Here is a 26,519-nt window from a genome sequence, read left to right as displayed (position 1 = left end):
GATTTATGCCTCAAAACTAATACTGTTCTCTATCCTGAAGTCTGGATACAGAAGATCTGACCTCTCCAAAAGAAAAAGTCTCTAGTAAAAACAGTGCAATGTTTGGCTTTACTTTTTCCTTATGCTCATTATGGAATTATTTCAGCAATAAGGATTCATATTTTCACATTGAAAGGAAGAATAATTGATCAGAAGCAAACATGTTGAGAAAATTTTCCTGCCCAAACTTGCTGTTTCCCATAATTATATATAAACAAGTGTAGTATCTTTCAAAGGAAAGTGCTTTGCTCTTACAGATGCAGCATCCCATTCCAATTCTGCTTGTAAATTTTTTTTAATCTTTCCTTGTAAGCATTATATATACATTCATTACATATATGATGACTGTGATGACGTGGATGTGGACTGTAAACATGTTTGTAATGTTTCTTATAGAAAACTGTTAATGCAAGACATAAGCAGGTTATGTTACCAAAAGAACTGATAGTGTATTTACTGCTGATTATTAGAAAATATCCTTCTACCTAGAAGTATTACAGAAAGGTACAAATCTGCATACATGTGTGAGAGTCATCAAGATTTTGTTATGAGACCTTAATGTCTTTACTAGTAAACAGTTAGAGCAAGGCAAGTATATGTAAGAGCAGAATGTTTTCATTATTGTTTAGTATATTTCCTGATATATAATGGTAAAATAACAGAATTTTACCTGTTGTTATGGCTATTTTCTGCATTGATTACTCCACTTTAAACTGCTCTTCTGGAGCTCTGAACATGTAGCACACTTGTTACATACAATAGAACCAATGTTATTGTCTGTTCTTTGACATAGTTAAAAAAAAAAAAAATCTAATTTTTCTTTGCAGCATTTGCACCTATACCATTTGGAGGAATTTATTTGCCACTTGAAGTTCTACCTAACAGATGCCATTGCTCACCTCTTGTGCTAGCCTATGATCAGGCTCATTTCTCTGCTCTTGTTTCCATGGAACAAAAAGATCAACAGAGAGAACAAGGTATGCTATAAACAAAACAACCCGAGGGTATATATTGACTACAATGCAGAAATTACTTTCTTCTACCTGTATGTATATTTATCTATCAGAAAGGAAACCATAACCACTAAATTTTATTGCTGCGTTCTTAGGAGTCTAAGTGGTCTAATCACAAGACTGGGAGCCAAGAGCTCTTCAGTCCTAATCCATGTGGCATCGCTGTCTGTCTTTGGCACTTAAACCTTTTTGGTCAGTTCCATATATGTAAATAGGTATAATCATAGTTACCCACTGTGCTTCTGGGTACTTGAAGCCCTTTTTTAATTTGGGTTAATAAAGTGTTTAGAAGATTAAGTGTGAGTCAGACTACTATTGAAAATCTATGTAATGGAAAAATCTCTCTTCTTGTGTGCTAAATGCACTTTTCTTACTTAAAAACACTTGGCTGAAATGTTTTTATCTTATCATCTTGCTGTCTTCTGTTTTACTTCGGAACACCTACAGCAAAGTCTGGCCAGATATTTCTGTGTCGAGTTTGAACTTCCTGTATATGGGACTGAGAGTGACAAGAGCTGCAGGACTAGATTTGTTCCTGCATCAGTAGCCTAGGAGCTAGCTACAACTGCCCTTATTTGTAAGACCTCTTTGCTTAATAATAGAAAGCTGTGAGATTAATTCCTATCTGTCTTCGCTCCTTTTGTGGGGAACGGAAAAGTGTTTTGCCAAAAACATGTTGAGGCTTTAGAAAAATTCAGTGGAGCTTTGCTGTAAGTCTTCCTTTTTTTTTGCCTGATGATGCTACAGAGGTGTTTTAAATCCCTTATGAATGCATGTACCTGAAAGTATACATGGAATGTGTGCTGGTTGTTGAGATCTCCTAAGTGAATTTCATTTAGTCCTCCTTCTTAGACAGTAGTTTAGAGGCAACTAAATATCCTTCATTTAATTCCCTAACCCTATGTGCATTTCGTCTGATTTTGGATGTATTAGGCGTTTTCCATGCTTATGAGACAGTCAGCGTGCTGCAGCTGTGCAAAGTAGAGAGAAAGAAGTTCATTAAAATGATGCAAAGAAGGAAAGAAACTCTTGAACAGCAGATTTTGTTGTCAAATTATCGCATGAAGATGTCTACATCTAGTTAAATCATCCTTGGAAAGAGCAGAGATTTTTTTACATGAGGTTGTGTGAGATGGGAAACACTCTACAAAGGGTTGCATATTGGCAAACTTTGTGTTGGTGAGGAGGAGGCTGAATCATAAGACACAAGTGGAGAAAAAGGTTGATCTAGATGTCAGCTCTTCAATGGGAAAATCAACCCAGTCCAACTATTCAGCCTTCAGTGGCACATAGCTATTTCGGGGATTTGAAAGTAGGTGCTTGGCGATGGGTCTGGCCTTTGCATTACACACTGGGACACTGCAGCTGCCTTCCAGCCCGCCATCTCTAGCAGAGCAGCCCTTAGGAAGATGATTTTCACATAGGAACCATTTCCAAAGCAGTACACTGAGGTATGATGTGAAACACCTTGTGAGAAATGAAATTGGCAAAGCAAATGTGTACCATTTTAATGCAATAATGCGAATATGAATGAAGATGGAGATTTGGAGAGCCTTTTAAAGATACTGGTTCATTGTTGATGGTTGCTGATGATACACTGGAGCCAGGACTGTAATGTCAATGTGCTATTAAATTAGGAGCTCCTGCATATGTGTCTGTGTTATAAATTGTAGAGTTGCCTTGTTGTAGGACATGCATTGTTGTAGGATTTGGTCTTAATTCTTTTTAGGTCTGAGTTCTGTTGGTGGTGAAACAAGACAATTTCTTGATTAGGTAGAGTATTTCTTCCTTTCTAACAATCGGAATCAGAATAATATTAGTAGACTGGCAGTATCCTCATTTATTTCAGGCACGTCTATCTGCCTTCATACAGTACTTCATTATCACAGGCCTTAAAAGAGCCTATGTGCATAAAGAATTTGATTGAATACACAGAACTTGACTATCTCTGCAATAACTTTGCAGACAGAGTAACCACCACCCACGGAACCTCTTGCTGTTGTGGCATCCTCTAAGTGACAGGATTGGCAAAAGGTAGTGAGGGAAACTACTGTTTAGCTGCTCTGACGCTACCTCTTAGTATGTGTTAGAGTATTCGGTGGTACAGCTTGGTGCCACCTTCTGAAAGTTTCCTAATATTACAAGCCATATATTCCTGTTAGTTGCACACTGCAAGATCTTGGGTTTGATAAAGTCACATAATTGATTCCTCCTGTAAGTGCTAGCAATAAAGTTAATATACTTCTTGGGGTTAGAAGCTGACTTTCTGTAGGATTTTCCTACACCTGTAGTCGCCCAGGAGAGGTGTCGGGAGGGAACAAGCTACCAAATATCCAGCACAGCATCAGTAACGTAAGTTCATCCAGGTTAATTACAAGGGTTGTTGAATCAAAATAGTATTTGTTTTGTATGATCCAATTTTACATGTTTTACTGCAGGGCCTTGAATACACAGGCTTCAATTCTGTGGAGCAGCAGAGAGTACTTGGCACTGAGTCTGGGATGAAGCGAATGCTTTAGCTTTCAGCTGCCAAGCTGGTTGCTGTTAGAGACTGCAACAGTCTAACAGCAACCACAGCATTGCTATTGTTCTTCAGATGCTGTGACAGGAAATAGATTGGCACAAGGATGCTCTCATAATGCCTATTTTTTGTAGCTTGTCATCACAGAGATGTTAGCAGCTTTGTCACAGAGGAAAGGAGAGTCACAGTTACTGAGTCAGAAAACAGTGGCACAGGTGCCACAGTACATGGCCAAATTTTGAACTATCAGAATCCAGCTGACAGCTTAGAGATACAACTTCTGAAGAGGAGCACCTCTGATAGCCAGGTTGTTCATAATTATAGTCATAATATTTATTCTCTAACTGGATGTCAGGAACAGCATCTGAAGCTGTCTGAACTACTGCATGTACATACATATCTGTTTAAGCTGCTGAGAAGCTCTCTAGTGGAAAAGACAGTATGTCCTATATTTGTGAAATATGTGTGGTCAAATAAACGGTGATGTGAAACTGCTGATGCCAGGTTCTGCTTTGACTTACAGTTGTTTATCAGATCATTTTGAGCACTACTATAAATGTATATGAAGAAAGAAAACATGCTAACATCCTCTTGTCTGGAGAGCATTTAAAACACTTTTTGACATGTCTTCTTTCTACCAGCACATATCTGGCATTCTGATGGTCACCAAAGGCTGTCTTGTTTTGAAATCCACAACGTCTGATTAAAAACCTGTGAATACTTCTGTACTCATGCAGGTTATAGTTATGCAGGTGTTTTGTGTATTTTTTATGGAAAATAAAGACCAGCTCCCAACTCCCCCTAAGACTGCTTTGTTGAACTGAGAGCTTCCCACACTCTTGTGCTTTTTCAGCCAGTCAACAGTGAAATGGCCTCCTACAATCAGTTTGCAATAACAAGTGTGAGAGGTGTGACAGTGGTTTTTAACAGCAATATGTCAGTATCTGTGTTAGCATTTTATTTTACTAGTATTTTCAGAAATAGTTGAAGTGTTCTTTATAGAAGATCAGTAATGACACTTGAGGCATGAAGATGAGTGCTGGGAAACACTATGACTTCACAGCACAGAAGGCAATACACCCAACTGGAGAATGGCATGAAAGTCCTCACTGAATGTCTTAAAACTGCCTTGGACAAAATAACTGCTCTTACTTTTGACATATCTCAGCTGTTGGCATTAGGATTTGTAGGCTGTGTTTTAAATAGTGTGGTTTCAGCTAGAGAGCAGCCAAAACCAAGTGCAGCCTAACTACCACATCAGAGTTGCAAACTTCCTGATGTGGCTGGGCATCGGGAAGATGCTGCAATCTGTTGGGTTTGCTTTAGAAATTAATGCGATGGATCCTGCTTGCAGTCCTGTCATTAAAATACTTTCATGTCGGAAACATGGGGAAATCCTACCCTGAGAGAGAAGAAATCTCTTGCAGTGAAGATAGAATTTTAAAACTCTATTACTTTAGCAGATACTTTTTACATGAAGATGGCAGTGCTTCATACCAACCTCGGACTATGCCTTAGAATGAGTATACCGTTTTCATTCAACTCAGAGCCTGAAAAATAATACTTAAAAAATTTCTTTGTGAAAATGGAGACATCATGTGTCATAATGTATACATAAGTTAAAACACCAGTGATGTGCTATAGACAATCAGCTCTGAGTTTTGTTTTGTACTTAAGTATTTCATAAAATTGAGTATCACTAAACATTTTTAACAGGCATATTTTCAGTATCAGTAGAAATAGACGGCTTTAAAAAGAATTCCTTTAAAATCTGTTGATAAATATGATTATTTATTGAACTCTGTGAAAGCTAGTTAGCTTCAAGCTGTCCTTAGAAAAGAAACTCAAATTTACTTTTTGAGGTTTATATCCAAAAGAGACCAATTCAACTCTGTGACAGTTTTTTGGTCCAGGCTTCCCAACATCACCTGCCTCAGGATCACGTTCCCAGTTCTCTACCAGGCTGTGCCTGTAAGGTCAGGTGCTACCAGAATTGCAAGTGTTGTGCTGTAAACTTATAATGCTGATCTTTTCCAAGTTGTCTTCTTCCTTTAGGAGGTTGATATATTGCTTTGTGAGGTCAGTACCTGCTGGTAATCCAGTTAATTGGCAGAATATGTGTTTTCTTTGGGAAACGTGATCGGTTAATTGTGCTCTCAGTTATTCTAGCCCCTTTGTTGCAACAATTTCATTGAATGCAGCACGGTAACCCCTCATATTACACCAGTAAGTGTTAAAAAGTGTATTCAGTTGTCATGTCTGCTGTAAATTTCCTACATTCTTGTGGTTCAGGAGCTCAATTTGCAGTGTATTTTGAACTGTAGAGTCAGACTCTCTCTGCTACTTACTCATATTGAGTTTCTTAAAGGAGATGAATTCTCTTACAATATTAATTTATGTGCTTGCATCTTACACTGGTATCTGCAACTACAGTTGATTCATCTTCAGCTGTTCTATACTATATTTGCAGTTAATATGGGGAAAGTATTTCAAGAATTACCTACACTAAGCAGTAGGGGGCAACATTTTCATTAAATTTCTAGAGATTTGACCTTTTTATTTCCAGTCTGCAAAGATGAAAATATATATATACTTTCTGCAGTTGTTGTCAGACTGTCTGAACTAAATAATGACTTCACACTGTTAATCTACAATGCAGGTTAAACTTCCTGCATTCTGCTAGGTGAAGAACAATATTTAACCAAAAATGCTATACCTTTGTTTTGACAACATGTTTTCTGAACTGCAGGAAAGATTATAAACAGCATATAACCAGTAAGCGCCATCAATTTTCAATAATTCAGTGCCATGATGTTTGGGTGATTTCTCCAGGTTTCTTTTCCCTTTGGCTTTGCTGGGATGAATACCTAGCAAAGTCCTTATGGGTTCCAGTATAGAAAATGAAATTCCTTGATCGGTTGTCAGAGGAGTAGCAGTGACCTGCACCATGCTGAGGATTCCACCCAGTCCCTCAACAGCTTTTACTTTTTTTTTCCTAATGAAATGGAAACAGATTTCTGGCTTTAATTAAAGCTGACAGTGTTTTTATCTTAGTTTCTTGCTGGTGACGAATGATAGACACTCTGTAAAATCAGAGTGCAGTCCCTGCATGCTGAGTATAAAGCAGAGTCATTAAGTTATGTACGAGAAGGCAGAGCCCTAGCAGAGAGGGGAAAGGACAGAAGAGCCAGGACAGCCAGCCAGTAATGCTGGGATGTAACAGCAGTAATGGTCTTTGCACTGCACTCAAGACAGGCCTCACACTGACCTCTTAACCCAGATATAAGTTGATCTATGCTCCTCAATTACGTTAATTCAGATTGAGTCCAAAAGCACTGTAACTGCTTTTTGCTGTGTTTCTTAATGCTGTTACCAATATATTTTTGTTTCTTTGACAGTGGAAAACAAAAAGGTACTAAACTGAAAAGACAAAATAATTAACAAGTATGTGCATCTGTGTGAGAAACAGGCAGGAATATTTCAATTTTTTATTGCTTTCTGCTATTCTAATGGCTCTTTCTCCAGGGAATGTTTATTGTGCATTGCAGAATGACAGTGGTGTTCTCCCAGAGGTCTCCCCTCCTCCACAGGTGACTATTTTTCACTCCAGGAACAATCAGTGTATTAACTTCTCCCTCTCCTCTTCTATTGCACAAACATCAAAGTAGGGAAAGGGAGCCTGGTATAAATCATTTGCGGTGGTCTGGATGAAACAATACTGCAGCACATTCAAATTCTGCACTTCTTCAACCAGTTTTACTGCTTTTCACAGCTGAATAATTTGTCATTTTTGTCCCCCCCACCCCAATCCTTGTTTCTTTACTTCAGCGGTGATCCCTCTGACTGACTCTGAACACAAGTTACTGCCTTTGCACTTTGCGGTTGATCCTGGGAAAGACTGGGAGTGGGGAAAAGATGACAATGATAACACCAGACTGGCCAAGTAAGACCTTTCTGTAACTTTAGTGTTAAGCAGTAAAATGTCTTGAGCCATACCTGACTGAAGTATTGGGAGAACTGCTAACAGAGAGGGCTTTGTTCATGTCCTCTGGTTACATGGGAAGAGACATGGGTGGGTCTCCAGATGATGGTCATCATTCAGACTGCTGCTACATCTCTTTCTGTAAAGAAGGATTTCTTTCAAGCTTTTTGACTGATTGTTCCTTTCTTTTTTTTATCCTTAGCTTGATTCTGTCTCTTGAGGCAAAGCTTAATCTTCTACACAGCTATATGAATGTAACCTGGATACGCATACCATCTGAGACACGGGTAAGGTAAACTACCCCCTCGGTCTGAACAAAATGAGAGATAGGAGGCACGACAGGGTGCTGTGTAGGGTAAGCTGCCTGGACTGGCCAGCTGCCTGGAAACACCTCAGCGTCTTAGCAGCAGGGACAAGTCACTCATGGCTCATTGTCATTGCAATCAGGCTTACAATTTTTTTCTAGTTATTTGTTTTAATAACACAGTTGCTTGCATATTTTTTGCAATTCATACTCTGTTCTCAAATGTATTTTCTAGCTTAATCTTTCCGTTACTTATTTCAGTAGTCCATGTAGTTCAGAAAAACCTTAAAATAGACTTTTTCTCACCGTTGTTTTCTCAGAACTTTGGCTTGCTCTCCTAATGCCACTGTTAGGTCACCCATCCCAAGTCCTTTCTCTTTCTGAGAATACATTTGCACCCATGGACAGCTCCCAGTTTAGAGTGGCTGACAAAAGGCCACAGACTGGCGCTGAACTGGAGCCTGGTTCTTTCAGAAAGCTATTTCAGAACCATGCCCAGCTGGCACCTAGTCAGCTGCAAATTTCTCTGCAAATTACATTGAATACATTTAGGGGTTAGTCTGGAGGCAAAAGGTTGCTAGGAGAGGATGGAGCTGATTTAGACAGCCTACACAGATGGGATTTGAAAGGAGGACTGGAACAAAAGGAGAAAGCATTTAACAAGCTGCAAGAGGGGAAAAATCCATTTTTCTACAGTTTCTACAGTGGTAGCTACCACATCGGAAAAAGTAGAGGCAAAATGGTCCTGTAGTTGTAGGCTGTGAGCCTGAACCTTGTGGGACCTGGGCTACCTCTCCCTGCTTCACGCCTGCCACAGGAGCGTGGTCAGGTCCCTTTAGCACTCGTTTCTTCCTTTGCCAGGTGGGGATAACAGCTCTGCTCCTGACTGGGTGGTGGGGTGCTCAGGGATTCCAGAGAGATAGAGGACATTTAAGTACCCAGGGGCAAGAAGCAGGCATGCATTTCTATACTGGAAGTATACACATCTCCAAAGATTTTTTTTTTTTTTTTTTTTTTCTCTGAGTCATTATGGTTAGTTACATGTTTCATGTTTATGTCTAGCAGATTTTAGCTTCATGGTGCCTGAAAGCAAGACTGAGTTTTGCAGGAATAAATGAACTGAGCCACGTTTATAGTATCCAGGGGATCCTCATTATTGCATTTGCAAGATAGATGTTTTATCACCTTACCTAAAATATAAATTGGAACTCAGACTTCTGACACCAGTTTTATCTCCACTGTATTTCCAGTAAGAATAAATACACCTCATTTTATTCCTCAGTCTACTTGCTGAAGTTTAAGGTTTAATATTTCAGGCAAGATGTTTAGCTCTGGTGCATCGTACCTTTGATTTTCACGCACCAGAGACCTAAAAAATGAAGAAATCGATTTCAATAAGTTGGGTTTTGAACGTAATGAATTTTGGAATATTGCTACATCCAGGTTTGCGTGCTGCATCCCCCTCACAGCTTTCAGCAGAACCTCATTTCCCCTCCATCACAATATTATCCATTTCTTTCCATGCTCTCTGTCTCCCGCCCTGGCTGAGCAGCAGCCTGTACTGTAGATGCTTCCTGCTGAGTGGCCCATCTCTGTGTGCTGGCCAGCCACTCAGCTGGCCAACACAAGCAGGGAGGTTGTGCTGCAGCCTCCCCCTCGACAGGAGCACTAACTCGCATCTCTCCATTATTCAGACACTGATTTTCACAGAACCTCTGAATGACTGACCTCTATTCTACAAATGTGCTTGAAATGAGCCAAAAGCTACAGTAGGAACAAGCAAGAAACATAGTCTGCACAGCCAAATAAGCTTTATTTGGTGAAGAAAGGAGTCTAAAATGTCAGCAAATAAATTTAAAAGTCCATTTAAAATCAGTGTTGATCTATATTGGATTTGGGGTTTTTTTGCATCAAGTCCCTGTTTGAAACTGATTTTGCTGTATCTAATTATAATTACTTTTCCATAGCAGGCCCCTTTGGCTCAACCAGAATCCCCTACAGCTTCAGCCGGGGAAGATGTTCAGTCCCTGGCTGACTCAATGGACTCGGACCGAGATTCCATCTGTAGTAATTCCAATGGCAATAATGGCAAAAACAGTAAAGAAAAAGAAAAGGACAAACAGAGGAAGGATAAAGACAAAACCAGGACGGATTCAGTTGCCAATAAAATAGGAAGCCTCAGTAAAACCTTGGGAATTAAACTGAAAAAGAACATGGGTGGTCTTGGAGGTCTGGTGCATGGCAAAATGAGCAGAACCAATTCAGGGAATGGAAAAAATGGTGACGCAGTAGAGAAGGTCAAAGAGAAGAAGTCTAAGTCTCGAAAAGGGAGCAAAGAGGAATCTGGACAGTCTGCAAGCACTTCTCCATCTGAAAAGACCACTCCATCTCCAACTGACAGAGCTAGCAACTCACCCATTGAGAAGATGAACACTAAATCCTCCTCTGACAAGCAGGCTGACCCATGGAAGTACAGCACTGATGTGAAACTCAGCCTAAATATTTTGAGAGCTGCCATGCAGGGGGAACGAAAGTTTATTTTTGCTGGCCTTCTCTTGACCAGTCATAGGCATCAGTTCCACGAGGAGATGATAGGCTATTACCTGACCAGTGCACAGGAGCGTTTCAATGCAGAACAGGAACAAAAAAGAAAGGATGCTGAGAAAAAGGCTGCACTGAATGGGTCATCTAGTAGGAAACTGGAGCCAGAAGCATATTCAAAAGAAAAATTAGAAACATCTCCTCAGGATAGGGCATCACCCGTCTTGCCTCAAAGCCATACAACTCAACTGGTTTTAAAATTTAAAGATCGCACTAGTCCCACTCCTGGGTCATTTTCTTCACCTAGTAATGGTGCTAAGAAAAGTGGACCCATTCCGGTATCTGCCCACTATAGCCATACGCCACCTGTTCAAAGGCAAAGTGTCATCCATTTGCATGATGTCAACTCCAAGCCATCGAGCTTCCAAGACGATACCTACAAGCCAGTGGTTGGCACCTTAAAAACCTGTGCCACCTACCCCCAACAAAACAGATCACTGTCTTCTCAAAGCTACAGCCCAGCCCGGATATCCGGTATCCGCACAGTGAACACCGTGGAATCGCTGAGCTATGCCATGCCTACTGAACACAAGTCTCAGACATACACAAATGGATTCAATACTGGCGATATTAGAGACTGCTTAGAATATGCTGATGAGGATGCTCCTCAGACCTGGTTGAACAATGATAAAATTCAAGGCAGAAGCACAGTTTGCCCAATATATTCCATCCAGCAGAACCGCTGTAAGAAGGAGAACTGTTCCTTTTATGGTCGTCCTGAGACTGAAAATTACTGTTCATACTGCTACAAAGAAGAGTTAAAGCGCAGGGAGAGAGAAAGCAAGGGACACAGGCATTGAGGATTCTTCCGTGACTACTTAGTTTTACCATTTTCTTACTTACAAAGTAAACAGTGTTGAATTGCAGTAAAAGGAATCCTTAAAAAAAGAATAAAGGATTGATGAGTAAATAGTGTCTAGCTTTTCGCTTTTCCGGGGCAATGATGAAATAATAGGATTAATTTATCATAAAAAAATATTATTTTCCATTTTGTCAGTGTCTTTTTTACATATACTGGTAAGCTGAAGGGTTGTTTACTCCTTTGTCAGTGCTGTGTATATGTTTGGTCAAAAATTTACTAATGGTGCCTGAATTTACACTGACATCACTCAGGTAGTAGAATGATAGGGGAAAGTCATAATACCGAAGATGTGGTGTTGTAATAGGGTAGTATCTGCCTTGCAACATTTGAAATTCTATAGCTATTATGAGAGTATTTTTTCCTCAGTAAAACCTAAATTTTTCATAGCCTTTTTTTTCAGGAGGGTAGTGATTTTGCATACTGCACATTTTTAACATGGCAGCATATTGCATTACTACTAACATTTGTACTCAATTCAGTCTGAAAGGGAATGATTCTGGGAAAATGGGAGTGAAAGGTCTGAATTTGAGGGCTGTAGCTCTAATTTTAAGTTCTTACCAGTTATTTCTGCATTTCCATTAAAAAGTAGATTTGAGCCACTTTTATTTGTACTGAATTTTTAAACAGATTTTAGAAAAAATACATTATGACTTGCAAGACTTCACGTCACAAAAAAAACGCACACAGTATAGTTTTGGGCACCTGAATTTCAGTAGTATTTTCATTGCTGTTAAAATTCAGAGAAATGTTAAAATAAAATTGAAATATAAAAATGTTACTAGATTTGGAAAATTTGATGACCAGCTAGGAAATTTAAGATCATTTTAGAGCTGAATGAACTGCTTGTCAAAACAATTGTATTAGATCAATTGATTCCCTTAACCATTGCAAGAATTTAATAATGATTTATTTATTCCTTTCTCAACATTATTGAGTGATAGTTATTGTAAATATAACTACTTCTGAACCTCTCTGGAAGAGCATTGGCTCTACCTATTTTTGAGTCTTCTAGAGTGAGTTGTACCCACCAGGATGTTCCGAGATGGCTGCAGAATACCTCTGGTATGAATGGCAACTCTGAGCACAGATTTGCACGTCTGATATCCTGATCTTTATAAAAGTATTTGCAATACCTTTGAAAATAAAACTTTGCTCATGGAAACATATCTGTAAAGTAGACACCACAAATACTGTTAAAGGAGATGTATGACATTAGGAAGTCTTCTTGTATATAGTACTTGCAGGTTTTGCACCCTTCTACCATCGAGTGACATAATGTTGTAAGAATAGATCTTCAGTGTTACACTTGTAAGCAATGGCTCATTTAATGTCTACCCACTTTTGTTTAAAAAAACAAACCCTCATTTTCTACAAATAGTTGAAGTACTGCCTTCAGGACTGCTTACTCTGCTACCTAAAGGTGCAGAATATGAGTTTTGCCTTACTCATGATGGAATAGCACTTTTCTGGCCTGCACAGGAAAGATTCTTTGCCAAAGAGCCTTTGTTTTTGGTTCTTTTCTGCTGTACCCCAATTTTCACTCTTGACATGGGTGGCACCACTTCACTTGAGTACAGCTAATTCTAGTTAGCCTTGAAACCAAGCCTAAAGTAGTCTGTGAAACAAGATACGCTGATGTGTACTGGCTTTCAGGAAAAGCACGTAAGCTTTTGCTTATGTCCCACTGGAATTTGTGGAACTGAGCACGCACTTAAAATTGACGGTATCTTTAGGTTTTCTGATGAATGGGAGATTTAAAGAATAGTTTCAAAGTCCATTAGCCGCTCCTAAAAAGTCATGGTCTTTGCCATGTTAGCTGTTCCATGAATCCAAACCTGTATGTCTATTTCTTGACATATACTGAGCATACACTGAATGTAACTGACTTTGTCTTCCTTCATAAAAGGGAGATACTGGTATGCGTAGTGAGAGGTTAAGACTCCACATGACTTCTGTACTTAAGGTAAGCACATTCTGAAACCCATGTCTCCGGTTGCATCCACTAATAAGCAGTGTCCTTTTCTAGTTAGCTCTTGCGATTACATGTAAATTCTCATTGCCAAAGAAGTCTGTGATTGCAGATTATGCTAAAACAAGCCAGATCGTATTAAAACAAATCAAATATCGTACTTGATGGTATTTGTTGCTGAGACTGAGAAAACTGACAAGATAAAATTTCATGAAAAAAAGAAATATTTAAGGGTTCTTAGAGCATTAGAGTAGCAGTAGCATTTGATACTCTAAGAATTGCTTCTTGATAAAGTTGTGCTTAAGAATTATTACATTAGCAGCAAACTACACTGGTCCATGTATTTAAGTCAGTTGTGTCATTTCTGAATGAGGAAAAAAGTAACAGCACATATGTAAAAACAGGCAATTACCATGAGAATTTGCTGTTTCACATTTTTCAAGAGTTGTTTCTATAGTATGTTTTTAAGATCTACTACTCACACAATAGAGGTTTTATAGCTGGTCAATATTTCAATAAATTACTCTCTTCTAAAATACTGGATAGATTGTACCTTTATGTTCGATTATTTTGAAAAATTAATTGGTCTTCTGAATAATAATAGGCTTGTCTGTATAGAATACCAAACTTCAGTGTTCACCATCATCCTCGAGTCACTCAGATACTTCCACGAATATTTACCATTACTGGATTGCTCATTTTAAAATATCTGTTATATGAAATACTGACAGAACACTTTTTAGTTGTGCATGTTTCCTTAGAATCCTTTTCTTGGTACATCTTTGAGTGATTTGCTTAATATTGCTGTTTTCTTTTAGAAATCTCTTTAAATATCCTACTATTCTCTCGTCCCTTAGCACTGAAAAGAATTTCCAGGCCCACAACACAATTTGCCAGTTAAAATCTACCCATATTTTCTCAGTAGTTGTCCTGTTTTCTGGATAAGTAATACTGTGATTTTTTTCTTCTTTTTTTATTTCTGAGCTATTTGTGGCAGTTGTCTAAAGGGGATACCATAGTAGGTATTAAACAGTCCAGACATGCAGAAGCAGTGCCTCCCCCTGAAGAAGTGATTGTCCCATTAAAAGAAGAGTCTAGCTGTAAGAGGAAATTTTCTACCTAATTTTTTTCAGAGAGAACTCCCAACTGCTTATAAGTTCAATTCACCAGCACTGAAAGAAATTGTAATTTCTTAGCTAGCTGTTAGAAGGAATAATCTTCAAATGTATTTTTTTGTTGCACTATGGCTAACCTTTGCCTGTTCTTAGTTTATCTTTCCTTACATCGAAAGCATATGTAGCCCACAGGCCAGCAAGTCCTGTTCTGTGCCTGATCTGCCTTCCCTATACCTTCCAGAGTTTGTTAGAGTTACCACTTAGTCCCAGCTGTACAGAAATCAGTTTTGGTTTAAGAGGACCCAATTAATTTTTTCTGTTAGCTCAAGTGGCTGCAATACATGTGCATATTTTTGCATTTGTATGTATGTGCTTTTTTCCCCTCTCTCCTTGATAGTGATTCAGTTACCACTGTTGTGCAGATTTTGAAAGTATGGACTAAATCCTGGGTAGGCTACACCTTCCCAGAGTAGATCCAAATTTACCAGGAGATATTTAAGTTGGAGGAAGCTGGATTTTTTTTTAATATGTGCAATTTTTCTAATTAAAAAAAAAAAAAAGGCTTAAACCTATTATGCAGTTTTTTAACTGTTCATAAACTGATACAAAGGTCTCTTCATAACAGTGGACACCTGTAATACATAATGGGTTTCAGTCACACTTTATATTAAAGTTTCATTTATAAAAAAGTAATAAACTACCATTAGACTTTACAAGTATTTTTTCAGATTTGGGTATCAGTTGTAGCATATGGCTAACAAGCAGCTCATTCAGAAGAAGGTCACGTAGATTATCAAAAGCAACTTCAGATATTTTGGATTTTAAAACAGTTGATTAACCTTTTGGTTTTATGGTCCATTAAGCTCTATAAATGCAATGGAAATACAGTGTGTGACCCAGCCTTCTTTAGCAATTAGTTCCTTCTTCCTTAGTCAAAGGTAAGATTAAGAGGATCAGTGAAAGAAAGATGCTGTACTTGGAAAGTTTCGTGTTGCTTATTTCTTAGGAAGTCTAAATAGGCCAAGTGAAGTCTTTAGAGCTGTCTTTTCTAAAATTGCAAAACTCATTATGTGAGCAGTTACTTGATACAGAAGCTTAGTGTGGATTTGTGCACCATTTGACTGCAGATCAAAGCAGTCTGCTGAGGCAATATCAGTCCTTGTACATATAGGCGTATTCAGGGTAATCTACTTCTCGTGTGATGAACGTGTAGATATCAAAAAATGCACAGCACAGATCTGACAAAATACTGCCCTCTAACTCTCTGATTCTGCAAACAGTTACACTGGTGCTGAACTTCACCAATATGAATAGTCTCCCTGACATCAAGGAGACTGCTTAATTTCAGAAACTTAACATAACTGTTAAGAAAAAGCTTAAATGTTTGTGGGATCAAGGCCTGAGCCTTTAGACAGTGTTTGTTCCCCTCCAGCTGCCTGACGTTACTCTGCCAACAAGAGAGTCAATGAGAATTTTGTCTGAAGAGTAGAGGAAAGCCTTAGGCCTCTGGGCTAAAGCTGCGCTCCTCTGCTATCTGCAGACAGAATCCCAGTAGTAGCGGGGGCCTTAAGCCAGGTGCTTCATGGATACACAAAATACTTGCAAGCTGAATGTGAAAGTAAAGTATGAGCTAGTGAGGGAGTAAGGTCTTCATAACACTGGGAATGTTTTGCACTGGTAAAAACCCATATGTTTATAGAAACCACAATAATCTCAAATAAACATAGGTCCAGAGAAGCAAAATAACTGATGCTGATTGTAGATGGCTTTTCAGCTTAGTGTATTTTAAGTCTCTGTCAGTGTATTTGAAGAGTATTTGTTTTAGGGTATGGCAGCTTACGCAGAGAATCACCAAACAGTATATAGCATAGAATTTAAATTATTTCAGTAACAGACACTAGTATCTATTTTAATTTGCACATTAATTTCCAGTGTATATGACTAAAAGACTATATTGTTATAAATGAGAGGAAAACAACACAAAGGTGTTTGTAAGTATGTTCTGTTTGTAGACTTAAGGCTGTATTATGTTGGAATTTTACAAGCCAAGTTTAAATTGTAATATAGAAATTATTTTTATATTATTTTCAAAATATGCTACAGAGCAATATTTTGCGCCTTTATTATAAACAGGGTCATCATTTTAGTAGGTTACCTTCAGAAATGCTGGTAGAAGTTAACCATGAAAAGAAAGCTTTGTAAATGTACTTGTTGTTTCTAACTGCTCTGTCTGTTGTGCACATCTATATCTAATGTGAGTTGAATATAATTTTTTTTTTTTTTAATTGAAAAGCTTTAAATTTTTCTTTATATATTTTGGTATAACACTATCCCTCCCTATTTAATTCTACTCTTCCTTCCAGATCCTACCAACAGCCACTTTTATAAGCAGCTTCTGAATAAACATTCACCCGGAAAGTTTTACCAAATGAAACATTTCTGCACAGTTATTGATTGACTTGGGACATTCATAATACACCCTGAGTCCATTGGAGTAGGATTACTTTGCTTTTTAAAAAAAAACAGAATCAGAGATCTATTATTCATTCAAAATAAAAATCAAGAATTAATAACCAGTGCAGTCCATTAGTATCTGTGGGAAGAAAATCACTCTAGATTGTAGAAATGTCATCCTCTAATTGGCAGATACATTGCGTCTTAATATATACCAAATATGCATTAGCTTCTTGCAGACTGAAGTGTTCATATTTTAGTTCTTCATAGTTCTTTGTACTGTACATGTCAATTACTGAAGAACTGTGCAAAAAAAGACTTTGCAAACTAATGCATATGTTAAGTTAGGAGTCAGTATAGTTTTTAAAATTCCTTTACTTTTGTGGTTTAGTTTGTTGGGGTTCATTTGTTTAAAATTAATAAGGTATATACTGCAGCCAAAAATGTCAAATCTGGATGCGTAAGGTTAAGATTCTGCATCTAGATTTCTCCTAATAAATAGACTGGTTTTAAGATGTGCTGAGCATCTAATTCTGTGGGAACAAAAGCTCTTTCTTGGTTTCAGAAAATCAGGTGAGCATTACTCCAACACCTTTTCAGGGCTTTTCTTTATTTGTCTACACTTCTTTTCCATCAATGGAATTCACATTTTCTCTTCAGTGATTTTCCATGTGTGAACAAATAATTTGGCTTATTAATAAAGTGATTGCTTGAATATGGAGAGACTTGCCTTGTACCAAAACACCATATAATTGCCCACTTAACTGTTGCATTCTTAATGGGGCTCGTGTATTCCACTGATGTGTGTGGGGGGAGATAAAAGACCTTTTTTTCTTGGATATTATGATCGCTCTGTTTCGTTTGTTTGTTTTTCCTCTCAAGTGAATATGCTGTTCTGATTGCTGTTTTATCTTCCATTGCCTGAATGCACGTACTGTACCAAGAGAATTGGAATGGCTGATGCACATTTGCACTGGGGAACATGCGATATGGGTAAAAGCCACCGTGTTCCAGACAGCCTTAAAATTATGACTCTCTGGGGACTGAGAGTCACTTAACTGGATGCAGCCTCTGTCCCACTTCCTCATATAACCACAACTGTAAAACGCTCTAGCCTGCTGTAGTCTATATAACTGTGTGCATATTCATCTGAATAACCTGTAATCTTAAATTTTTCTTTAAAAAGATGTAATTCTTTGATTAAGTGTCAATGTGTCAGGAAACCTTAGTCAAAAGATAAGATAGGGGTAAAAACAGAGAGAGAATGTTAGCTAGCGGAGTAACCATGGCACCAAAATATTAAAAAGAGGGGAAATAGTTAAGATGTGTCAAAAACTATTTCCTGTCAGAACTGGAAGCTTTGTAGATCTTCCTGTATTCTGGGAAGACAGAGAAACTTTTTGCCATTCGTCTCTGCATCTAATGTAGTCTCTTACTTTGTTGCAGAGGTTTGCCATTGGGGAAGAAGGGAGAGAAAAGCAGCAAGTTTTCTACCCTTAAAGCAAATTCTACTCTAGTGGCAGAATCATCACAGATTGCAAAAATAGGATCCAATGTTAGAACTAAACAGTGCCTAACTCCTGTGTACAAGTTGTGTATTTCATTTTCATTTTGACCCTTTCAAATGATGGGGTTTTTCAAAAAAATAAAAAAAGGTCGGGAGAGGGAGAGGAGTTTAAAGGATAAGATTGTATGATAGTGACCCAGTTCTTCCTTTGTTCACACACCAAATCAATATGAACATGAAAGTTGAATTACTCTGGAGTTGCACTTTCTCTCTCAGGCAAGCTGAGAGGTAAAAGCTACCTTTTTTGGTAATTCCCATGTAACTTCTTTGCCACAGAATAAAATTAGAACCCCTTGGCACAGAAACTTTGCCTGATGAAGCCTGACAGTATGTCAGGAGCCTGAGAGCCATGGCCAAATTAGCCAAAGCAAGTCTGGTCATTCTTGCCTTTAAAACAGATACAGTTCATTCTGGCCCATGGTGTCCAGTGTCTTTGCAGTAAAGGTGAAGTGGAACACTGCCTTGTTGTCATTTGCCTCCAGGTTTAAGTAACACAAAGCCTCTTCCCTATGCTTTTGGTTAAAATATGCAGGAGATATCATGGCATCTCAGGCTCAGAGAATGCCCCACATCTCCTTTTAATGGGCTTGAATCAGGTATGAATTGAAACACAGCCATGTGGGCGTGGTAGAAGCGCTCTCATCTCCAAACTTTGCAAATTGTGTGCACTTATGTTTTAATACTAACAGAAATTAAGCAATGATTTTACTGTTTATTTGCTCAAGATTCTGAGTACTGTAAATACAGTCTTTATATAATGCACATGGTGTGTGTACAGTACAAAAAATGCTTTTCTTTGGAGCTGCTCAAAGAGCTTTGCATGCACATGATACCAGTCTCTCTTCATTCACCGTAAACCAAGGAGAACAAACAGGATTTAAGCCTAGATTAAATAGTGAATGTAACATAGACCTAAGCAGCTCGGAGTTCCCAACCATAGTATTCCAGGCCAGCTTGAACAGTTTTGTATAAAACTCTATCCCAACGATCTAGATCAGATTTTTACTCTTTCCTGGGAATGAGCAATTACCTGTGTCTTTTCCAAGGCCATTGCTCGTACCCTGCTAACTCCTTCTTGCATTTGTAATGTGCCAGTCTTACTGTGATTCAGTTATGAAGCGGTTTTTCAAATCTGCACACAGCTCTTATTTTCTTCTTAGAACCTGTCTAGAGCTTTATTTTGCATTCAATTTTAAGACGTAAAATACTGTTATAAACTTTTCATAATGCCTTGGAGTTGACTGTTGTGTGGCTGAAAGACTTTGTTCTCCTTGGAAGGCCTCGTTCTTCCTCATTGATTCTTGTAACTAACATTTTTGTATGGAAAAAGTTGAATGAAACATTGAAAATATCAATACTGTTTACATGTATTTCTGCCATTTGGTATACTTTATCTTTTTTGTTACACAGTTCTATGTTGTTAAAAAACAATGCCTCTTAGACATGGGCAAATCTTGAATTATTGTACGCAAAAGGTTTATGTAGCTAATTCATCACACTTTACTATTATTATTGTATAATATGCCCTCCCAAAACTGTTTGTGTATCTCTCTTCCTATTACTAACATTTTTCCTTACATCATCTACTTCCTTGGACAAATTCTAAAGCTCTTTGTCCTTGGAGCCAGATGTAGGTGTTTCCATTATAGAAGATTTGGCTTTCTCAGTTCAGTTTGCATATAGAGTGGCTTGTCTCACCAAACAAGAATTGAAATAACACAGATGTCACACCCTTAGTTTATAGAAGTTCATTTACTCATTAACTGAGGGTCTCAGTTCAATTATAACCAAAGCCAATTATATAAAGTTTAAAACATCAGGACAGGTAATGTGACTCTTTCTAATAACCTAGCAAACTCAGCATTTTTAAAACAGTAGAAATGTACAATAAATGTGCTTGTACTTGAAGTCCGTATTTCAAAGAAAGATAATAGTTGGCTCTCACTGGGTCTTAAGTAAATGTTAATAAGGAATGAAGCAAGTTTCACTGATTTTTGTTGGCTAAGAACTCAACTTCTTGGTAATCATACCATCCTTCCAATTTTTCAGAGTCTGAGTTTCTTGTTGCCTATTATAAATTTCTACTATTTTAGCAAAGATTGATTTAGGATTTCAATGCACAATATAATAGATATATCAGAAATTTATTTAAAGCTAAAGTGACTTTTCAGGTTTCTCTGTGTTTGACTATTTTAGTGCAAAACTTTTATCCCATATGAAAGGAGTGAATTTATCTTTTCCCATTCCCTTCCCTATTCATAATTTAAAGACAAAATTGGTTGCAGTTACTTTCATCTGCAAACAAAACAGCTGGTCATTTTTAAGCTGACTTCCATATTATGATTAAGTCCATTGTTCAAAAGAAACTGAAATATTAATTAATGTTAAAGGATAATTAGTTTTTTTGTTGTGAAAAGTGTGAGTTCTTGAGAACCTTTTCTACATGCAGTTTTCATTCAAATTCAATTTAAATGTCAGTTTTGATCTGATCCATACTTTGACAAAGATGATGTGTAAGAGCTGTTTTTAGCAGTTGGATTGTTACTTTGTAAAGTATTAAAGCACTAAACCAATTTTTGCAATAGGTAGAAAAACTTGCTTTTGTTTTGAAAAACTTCCAGTTATAACTGTCGCACTTTTTATAGCAGAACTGTATTTCATTTCTTTCTTTTATGAAAGATTACTCAAAGTAACTGATAGCTCTGTAATCTGTGTGAATTGGCTTCTCCATTATTTGAAACTGAGAGAAGCTATAATGCCTATTCAATAAAATTAACTTATTTCTAAAGTATCCGTTTGCTTGAATTCTTGTTTGTGCTTTTTGGGTACTCTCCTCAGTGTTATGCTGTGGGAAACACTGAAGCCTAGAAAAGAAACAAGGGGCAAGGGGCATGTTGCAAACCAGGGAAGGGTCATTGGTTCATCACAAGCTTTTGTTTTGCTGCCATAAATTTCACTCAGTTTGATTTCAGGATTAATTTGCATCAGTTGGATAACTCTGGCAATCTGAGGCAAAAGCCAGAAATCAGGCACTGGCAAGCCTGTTCAGCTTTCGTTTTTACCGAGTATTCCGAGTTCCTAGGCTCCAAAGGCACAAGGTCCCTCCATGCAAGGAGAAGAGTGCTGCCATGCCACTGTGCTCTTGTAGTACAGGCTGGGTTGTGATTGTCACTGTTACCATTCCCAGGAAATCTATGTCTGTGTAATCAGGCGGCAGACAGGATATTTGTCAAACAACTATTTTTGAACTACAGTGTTTCTTGAGAGAAATCCCAAGTGCTGAAGAAAACATATTAGCATGTGGTAAGTAGTTCCAACAGTTAATTATCCTTTTTTTAAAAAACTTCTTTTTATTACCTGAATTTGCCTAACTCCAGTTTCTGCCTTTGGATCTCATTCACTCCTGTCTGATTGAGTTGTCTGTTACCCTTGAATTGTTTGTACCCTCTGATGGGGCCATCCCTTAACCTCCTCTGTGTCAGGCTAAGCAGATCGTGCTTTCCAAGGCTGTTGCAAAGGCTTATCTCCAGTTCCTGGAATGTAATCTTTCTCATGCCTGTGCTTCAAGTCTTCTCCTGCCTTTTAACATCTCCCTTGATCTGTAAATACCTGAATTAAACTGAAAGCTTTTTGTGAAATACACTCCAGCTCCAACAAGAATTCATTCAGGCAGATTCTGCTGCAGAGAGTATTAGACAGCCTCTCTTCTGAATTAGTCTCTCATTCTATAGATGAATTGATAGTGTTTGCATTTCAGTACAAGTTTATTTCCTAACTGAAATTATTGTATATTTATTCACAAAGATGTCTTTAGTCTTTCTGGCCATAAGATGTACCAGGAACTCTCATTCAGCTGCTCCATGACCTAGTATTTTTCAGAGTCCTTGCTTCGTGAGCTAGAGTCCTCCTTCTGGTGAGTATAGCCAAGTTGTTGGTTTTTTTCCTAAATGGCTAAATTAATTTTGATTTTGCCAAACACACTTGGTTTGTTTGTACCCAGTTTACTGAGAAGTCCAGAAGATTACTTTGGATTAGCATCTAGTCATTTAATCTCCTAATACTACTAGTAATTCTTTCAAGCACTTTCCTCTGGTGATTGATAAAACAATTTGTTAATGTAGGGCTGGCCCTTTCTTGAGACAGTGGACTGGTGATTAATTGTTTATCAGGTAAACTTCTAATTTTCACAGGTAATCTAAAAAGTTTTGAAAGGGCCTGTTTTTTATAACATAATACTGACTTTTTTTTAATTTTACCATTCTTTCGTTCTCGAATCAAGCTTCATATTTACCATTTTATTATTGTGCCTGTGTTCACAGCATGCATTTACTTTGGATATTTGGTGTTTGACATAATCTTGCATTTGAATTGGGGATAAATCAGATAGTAAAATGGGGGGCGAGGGAGGGTATAAAAAGAATCTTTGAGTATGTCTACCTCTTCTACAGATCTCAAAGATTTCCATCTACTAATATGCCAACCTGCCATTAGGGTTTCCTTTCTTCCTGGTGCAAACCTAAAGACAGACAAGAAGCTAAGGGCCAGCTTACCTAACTCAGTAGAGGTTATGGACTTGCTCAAATCCGTGCATTTACTGAATGGTTTTCTTAACTGGCATGACTAGTTTTTAGGAATATGGTTCTTAAATGTAAGGACATTGTAATATTAAACTTATCTGCCTGGCTGATTGATACTGGAATTCTTTTACCTTTATTGCAGTGGTATATGAAATAATTCTTGTGTACTCCTTTTTTTATTGATTCAAAGGCCCCAGTCATGCAATTTGTTCGATATGATCAGATTCCTGAATCCTTCTAGAGCTTTATCAACTCCAGGAGGGCTTCATGAAAGCACAGGGCAGAATTACTTGCAGAACTGGAATTTACAATCAAGAAACACTTTGAGACTTCCCTGGGGGAAGGATATTAAAGCAACATAAGGCTTTACTTGTTGAAATCTAGCATTGCATGGCGTTCCTGATTGGCATCCTGGCCAAAATCCGATCATTCCGATTCCCTCAGCTTCTTTTAGAGATTTGTTTCCTTTTCACTCTCTGCTCAGAACCATCATGGATGAGTGTTCAATCAATCCAGAAGTTTGGAAAACAGCATTTTAATTTATGCTGTTTGTTGCTAATCTCTCTTATAAAAAGTTTTAAAGAGGAAAGCCAGTGTTAGTAAATAATGACGTCCTTTCAGTCACCCTGTCAAATGGCTCTGTTTGGGGTGACCCTCCCTCTCTGTTGGCTTGCTCACTGCACTAACCTGCACTGCAGTCACCCCTGGACACTGGTTACCAGTTGAGCATCTTTGGTCTCCTGCTGTGGGGATGCAGGGAGCAGTATTGGTATCACATACCACTGTACAGGAAAATGGTGATAGATGCTTCTTTTTTATAGCATAGAATGAAAATTTGATTCCTTAATGAATAGAGAAGAAACAGCCCACATCTACAGAGTGCTAATAAAAAGGAATTTTCCTCTGCCTGTCAGCTTTGTTGTAAGTGATTCCAATTTTCTTCTGTGACATTTTATTTCCTCACCAAACTAACTAGCATTTTTACCTGATTTCTGGTAACTTCAAGTCCTATCAAAAAAGTTACATAATTTACTCCTAATGTTGTTTAAATATAGAAATCATCTTTGCTACAGGAAAACCTTCTTTTTTTTTTTTTTTTAATTTTCATTTGTTTGATTTCTGCACAGATGGTTAGTTAACCTCCATGTGTAACTAAAAAATATTTATAAGAAGCAGTGTTTTCTGGAGCCCCCAAGTGAGTCAGACTTCTAAACCTTGCCATTTATAAGATCAGTAAATTTCAAGGATGATTACTGACTGAGTAAACTTTAACCCTAGAACTAGAGGACAGCCCTGTAACTAGAACCGTTAAAAAGCATTTCATACATGGGTTATCTGACTGGATTTTAATATTTCAAATAATTTAGTAAGTAACTAGCTTGAAAACAAAAAGGCTTTACAAAATTAACCATATGTAAGTGTATACTTGATTTTACTTTATAGAACTGGGTTCAAAACCAGAGCTTTCTTCATACTGTGGGGCTGTACTTTACAACTAAACCCTTCTTCAGTGAAACAGTTCCACCTCACAGTGAACCTTTTCACTCATTATTCACTCTTAATATTTTCTTAATTGTTTCCAAGTTATTCTTCATTGCTTATAGTTCTGGTCTTCCGTTTTTTACATCTACCCAGTATTTCTACAGGCTTTTCCTCATGTGTTCTACTTTCTGTAGTCTCCTTACATAAATCTATGTATCACCCTGAGTTGTCACCACATTTGAAAGACTCCCTCTACTTATAACAACAGTTACAATGTCTTTCTTCATGTAACCACATTTGCAAGAAAAAAGTGCATTTTAAGGAACAAATTTAGTACCTTTCCCCAAAGCTCCACCTAACTTGGATGCCTTGCTGAAATAAAGCAGTTAATATTGCTAACTGAGAGGAAGAAAAATTAAAGTAGTTTAAGCAACCTAACATGGCTATAAAACTCAGATCGAGAGCAAGTACCAGTCATGTAGGAAAAACTTAGTTTCTCCTCCCTGTTGTAGGGGCTGATTCTCCTTTGTCTAATTTCACTGTATGTCAGAAATGGAGAAAATGGAATTGCACTGTTGAAAAGCATCTGTATCACAGTTGTCACATGGGAAGAATGAGTCACAGATCGGGACATACTGTTAATGGAGAGTACATTGCAGATGTTGCCCCTCAGGGTCAATAATCTAGAAACAAAAAAAAGGCCAGAGGTAGGTAGAGTGGAGAACTCGGAGGGGCACAAGGATTCTAAAACAGAAGTAGAAACTGTTGCTGACATGCCAGCTGCGTATCTCCTAGGAGGGACAATGAAGACTTTAAGGAGAAAGCATACTTTACAGGGCTACTCTGGGAGCTGATAATAATGGTTTACAAGACTGCTAAATGGTTAATCTAAATGCACAAACTGCTGTGAATCTAAGACAAAACATGAACATAAAATATGATGATTATTATTACTGTGACCATAGCATTTCCCCAAATGTCTAGCTACATGCAGCATAAGAACTAAGAGAAATATAATTGATAAAGCAAAGGCCAAGGCAGTTATCTGAGTTCCTGGGGCTGCAGATATTCCTAAAGGATTCCTGTCCTCCCTCTGTTGTACCCCATTTTACAGTTGCAAGATGAAAATAATGTCTTATTGTACAGAAAAATGTTGTCACTCCATTCACTCAAGAAGGCCACAGAACCATCTGAATAGAAAAGCCATGTGTCTCAGTGCTGTGCAGAATAATACTGAATTTACTTTCTTCATTCTACAGCAAATAATCTTCAGGATGCCTACAAAGGTTGAAAACTGTTGGTGTGACTGAAATGAAAGCAAGGCAGACCCAAGTATCCATACCTCTTATGCAAGATTCAAAAGCATGTAAGTCATGGTATATTCAAATTTTTTTGAAATGTAAAATACCACACATTAGACTTCATCTGACAATTATAATAAAAAAAACCATGATCATTGAATTGAAGTGAGTGGGAAGGAGACAGAGTAAATGGCAGCGGCTAGTGTAGGACCCAGTTACTGATGCATTTTAATTACCAAGTATGTGAGTATATTTACCATAGGGAGACCAGAGAAAGCTGCCTACATAGGTTCCTGACTATGTAAGATAGGTAGGAGCAGCAAGTAAGCTCTTTAGCACAGTTGCAGAGAGAGCAAGCAGCCAGTCTGGCCCCATGAAATCTATTGTTAAACCTCACAGATGATCCTTACTTCCACAGGTCAGTGTCCATGCCGTCTGAGATGGCATTAGATCAAACCTCATTCCCCCTGAGGCAGATGCTGCTGTCAGCTCAGTATCTGTCACCTGCTCTGTCCCGGCTGCCTCTTCAGTTGTGTGAGCTGCCCCAGAAGGTCGCCAGGTGCTGCTGCCCCACAGTGAATGCTGACAGCACAGGAAGAATAAATCTTCACAACTGCCATTCTGTAGGCACTTTCTGTTGCTTGTATGTGTCCCCAGCACAACAGTTTCAGCATACTGATAAACAATACAGGAGAGTCCCTTTAGATTTGAAGTCCAATTTCCTGCCTAGAC

At 38.0% G+C, this 26,519-nt stretch overlaps 1 protein-coding gene across 8 annotated transcripts in view; it reads left to right on the top strand.

The window, feature by feature from the left end:
• Positions 1 to 21,218, top strand: part of OTUD7A (OTU deubiquitinase 7A) — a 201,551-nt gene extending 180,333 nt beyond the window's left edge. For 7 of the 8 annotated variants that reach the window (XM_032990301.2, XM_032990300.2, XM_032990305.2 and 4 more), the window contains 4 exons: positions 867 to 1,016; positions 7,402 to 7,516; positions 7,758 to 7,842; positions 9,827 to 21,218. In XM_032990301.2, the coding sequence (XP_032846192.2) occupies positions 867 to 1,016; positions 7,402 to 7,516; positions 7,758 to 7,842; positions 9,827 to 11,260 (1,784 nt within the window). In that variant the 3' untranslated portion in view covers positions 11,261 to 21,218. The remainder of the gene's footprint in view (positions 1 to 866; positions 1,017 to 7,401; positions 7,517 to 7,757; positions 7,843 to 9,826) is intronic. The other variant, XM_032990304.2, reaches the window with a different exon arrangement.
• The last annotated feature ends 5,301 nt before the right edge of the window (positions 21,219 to 26,519 follow it).

The sequence above is a fragment of the Tyto alba genome, unplaced genomic scaffold (genome assembly GCF_018691265.1).
Source record: "Tyto alba isolate M040663 unplaced genomic scaffold, T.alba_DEE_v4.0 Super-Scaffold_41, whole genome shotgun sequence".
NCBI classification, from domain to species: domain Eukaryota; kingdom Metazoa; phylum Chordata; class Aves; order Strigiformes; family Tytonidae; genus Tyto; species Tyto alba.
Note: the sequence above shows the minus strand (reverse complement) of the source record. Positions and strands in the feature narration are given on the sequence as shown.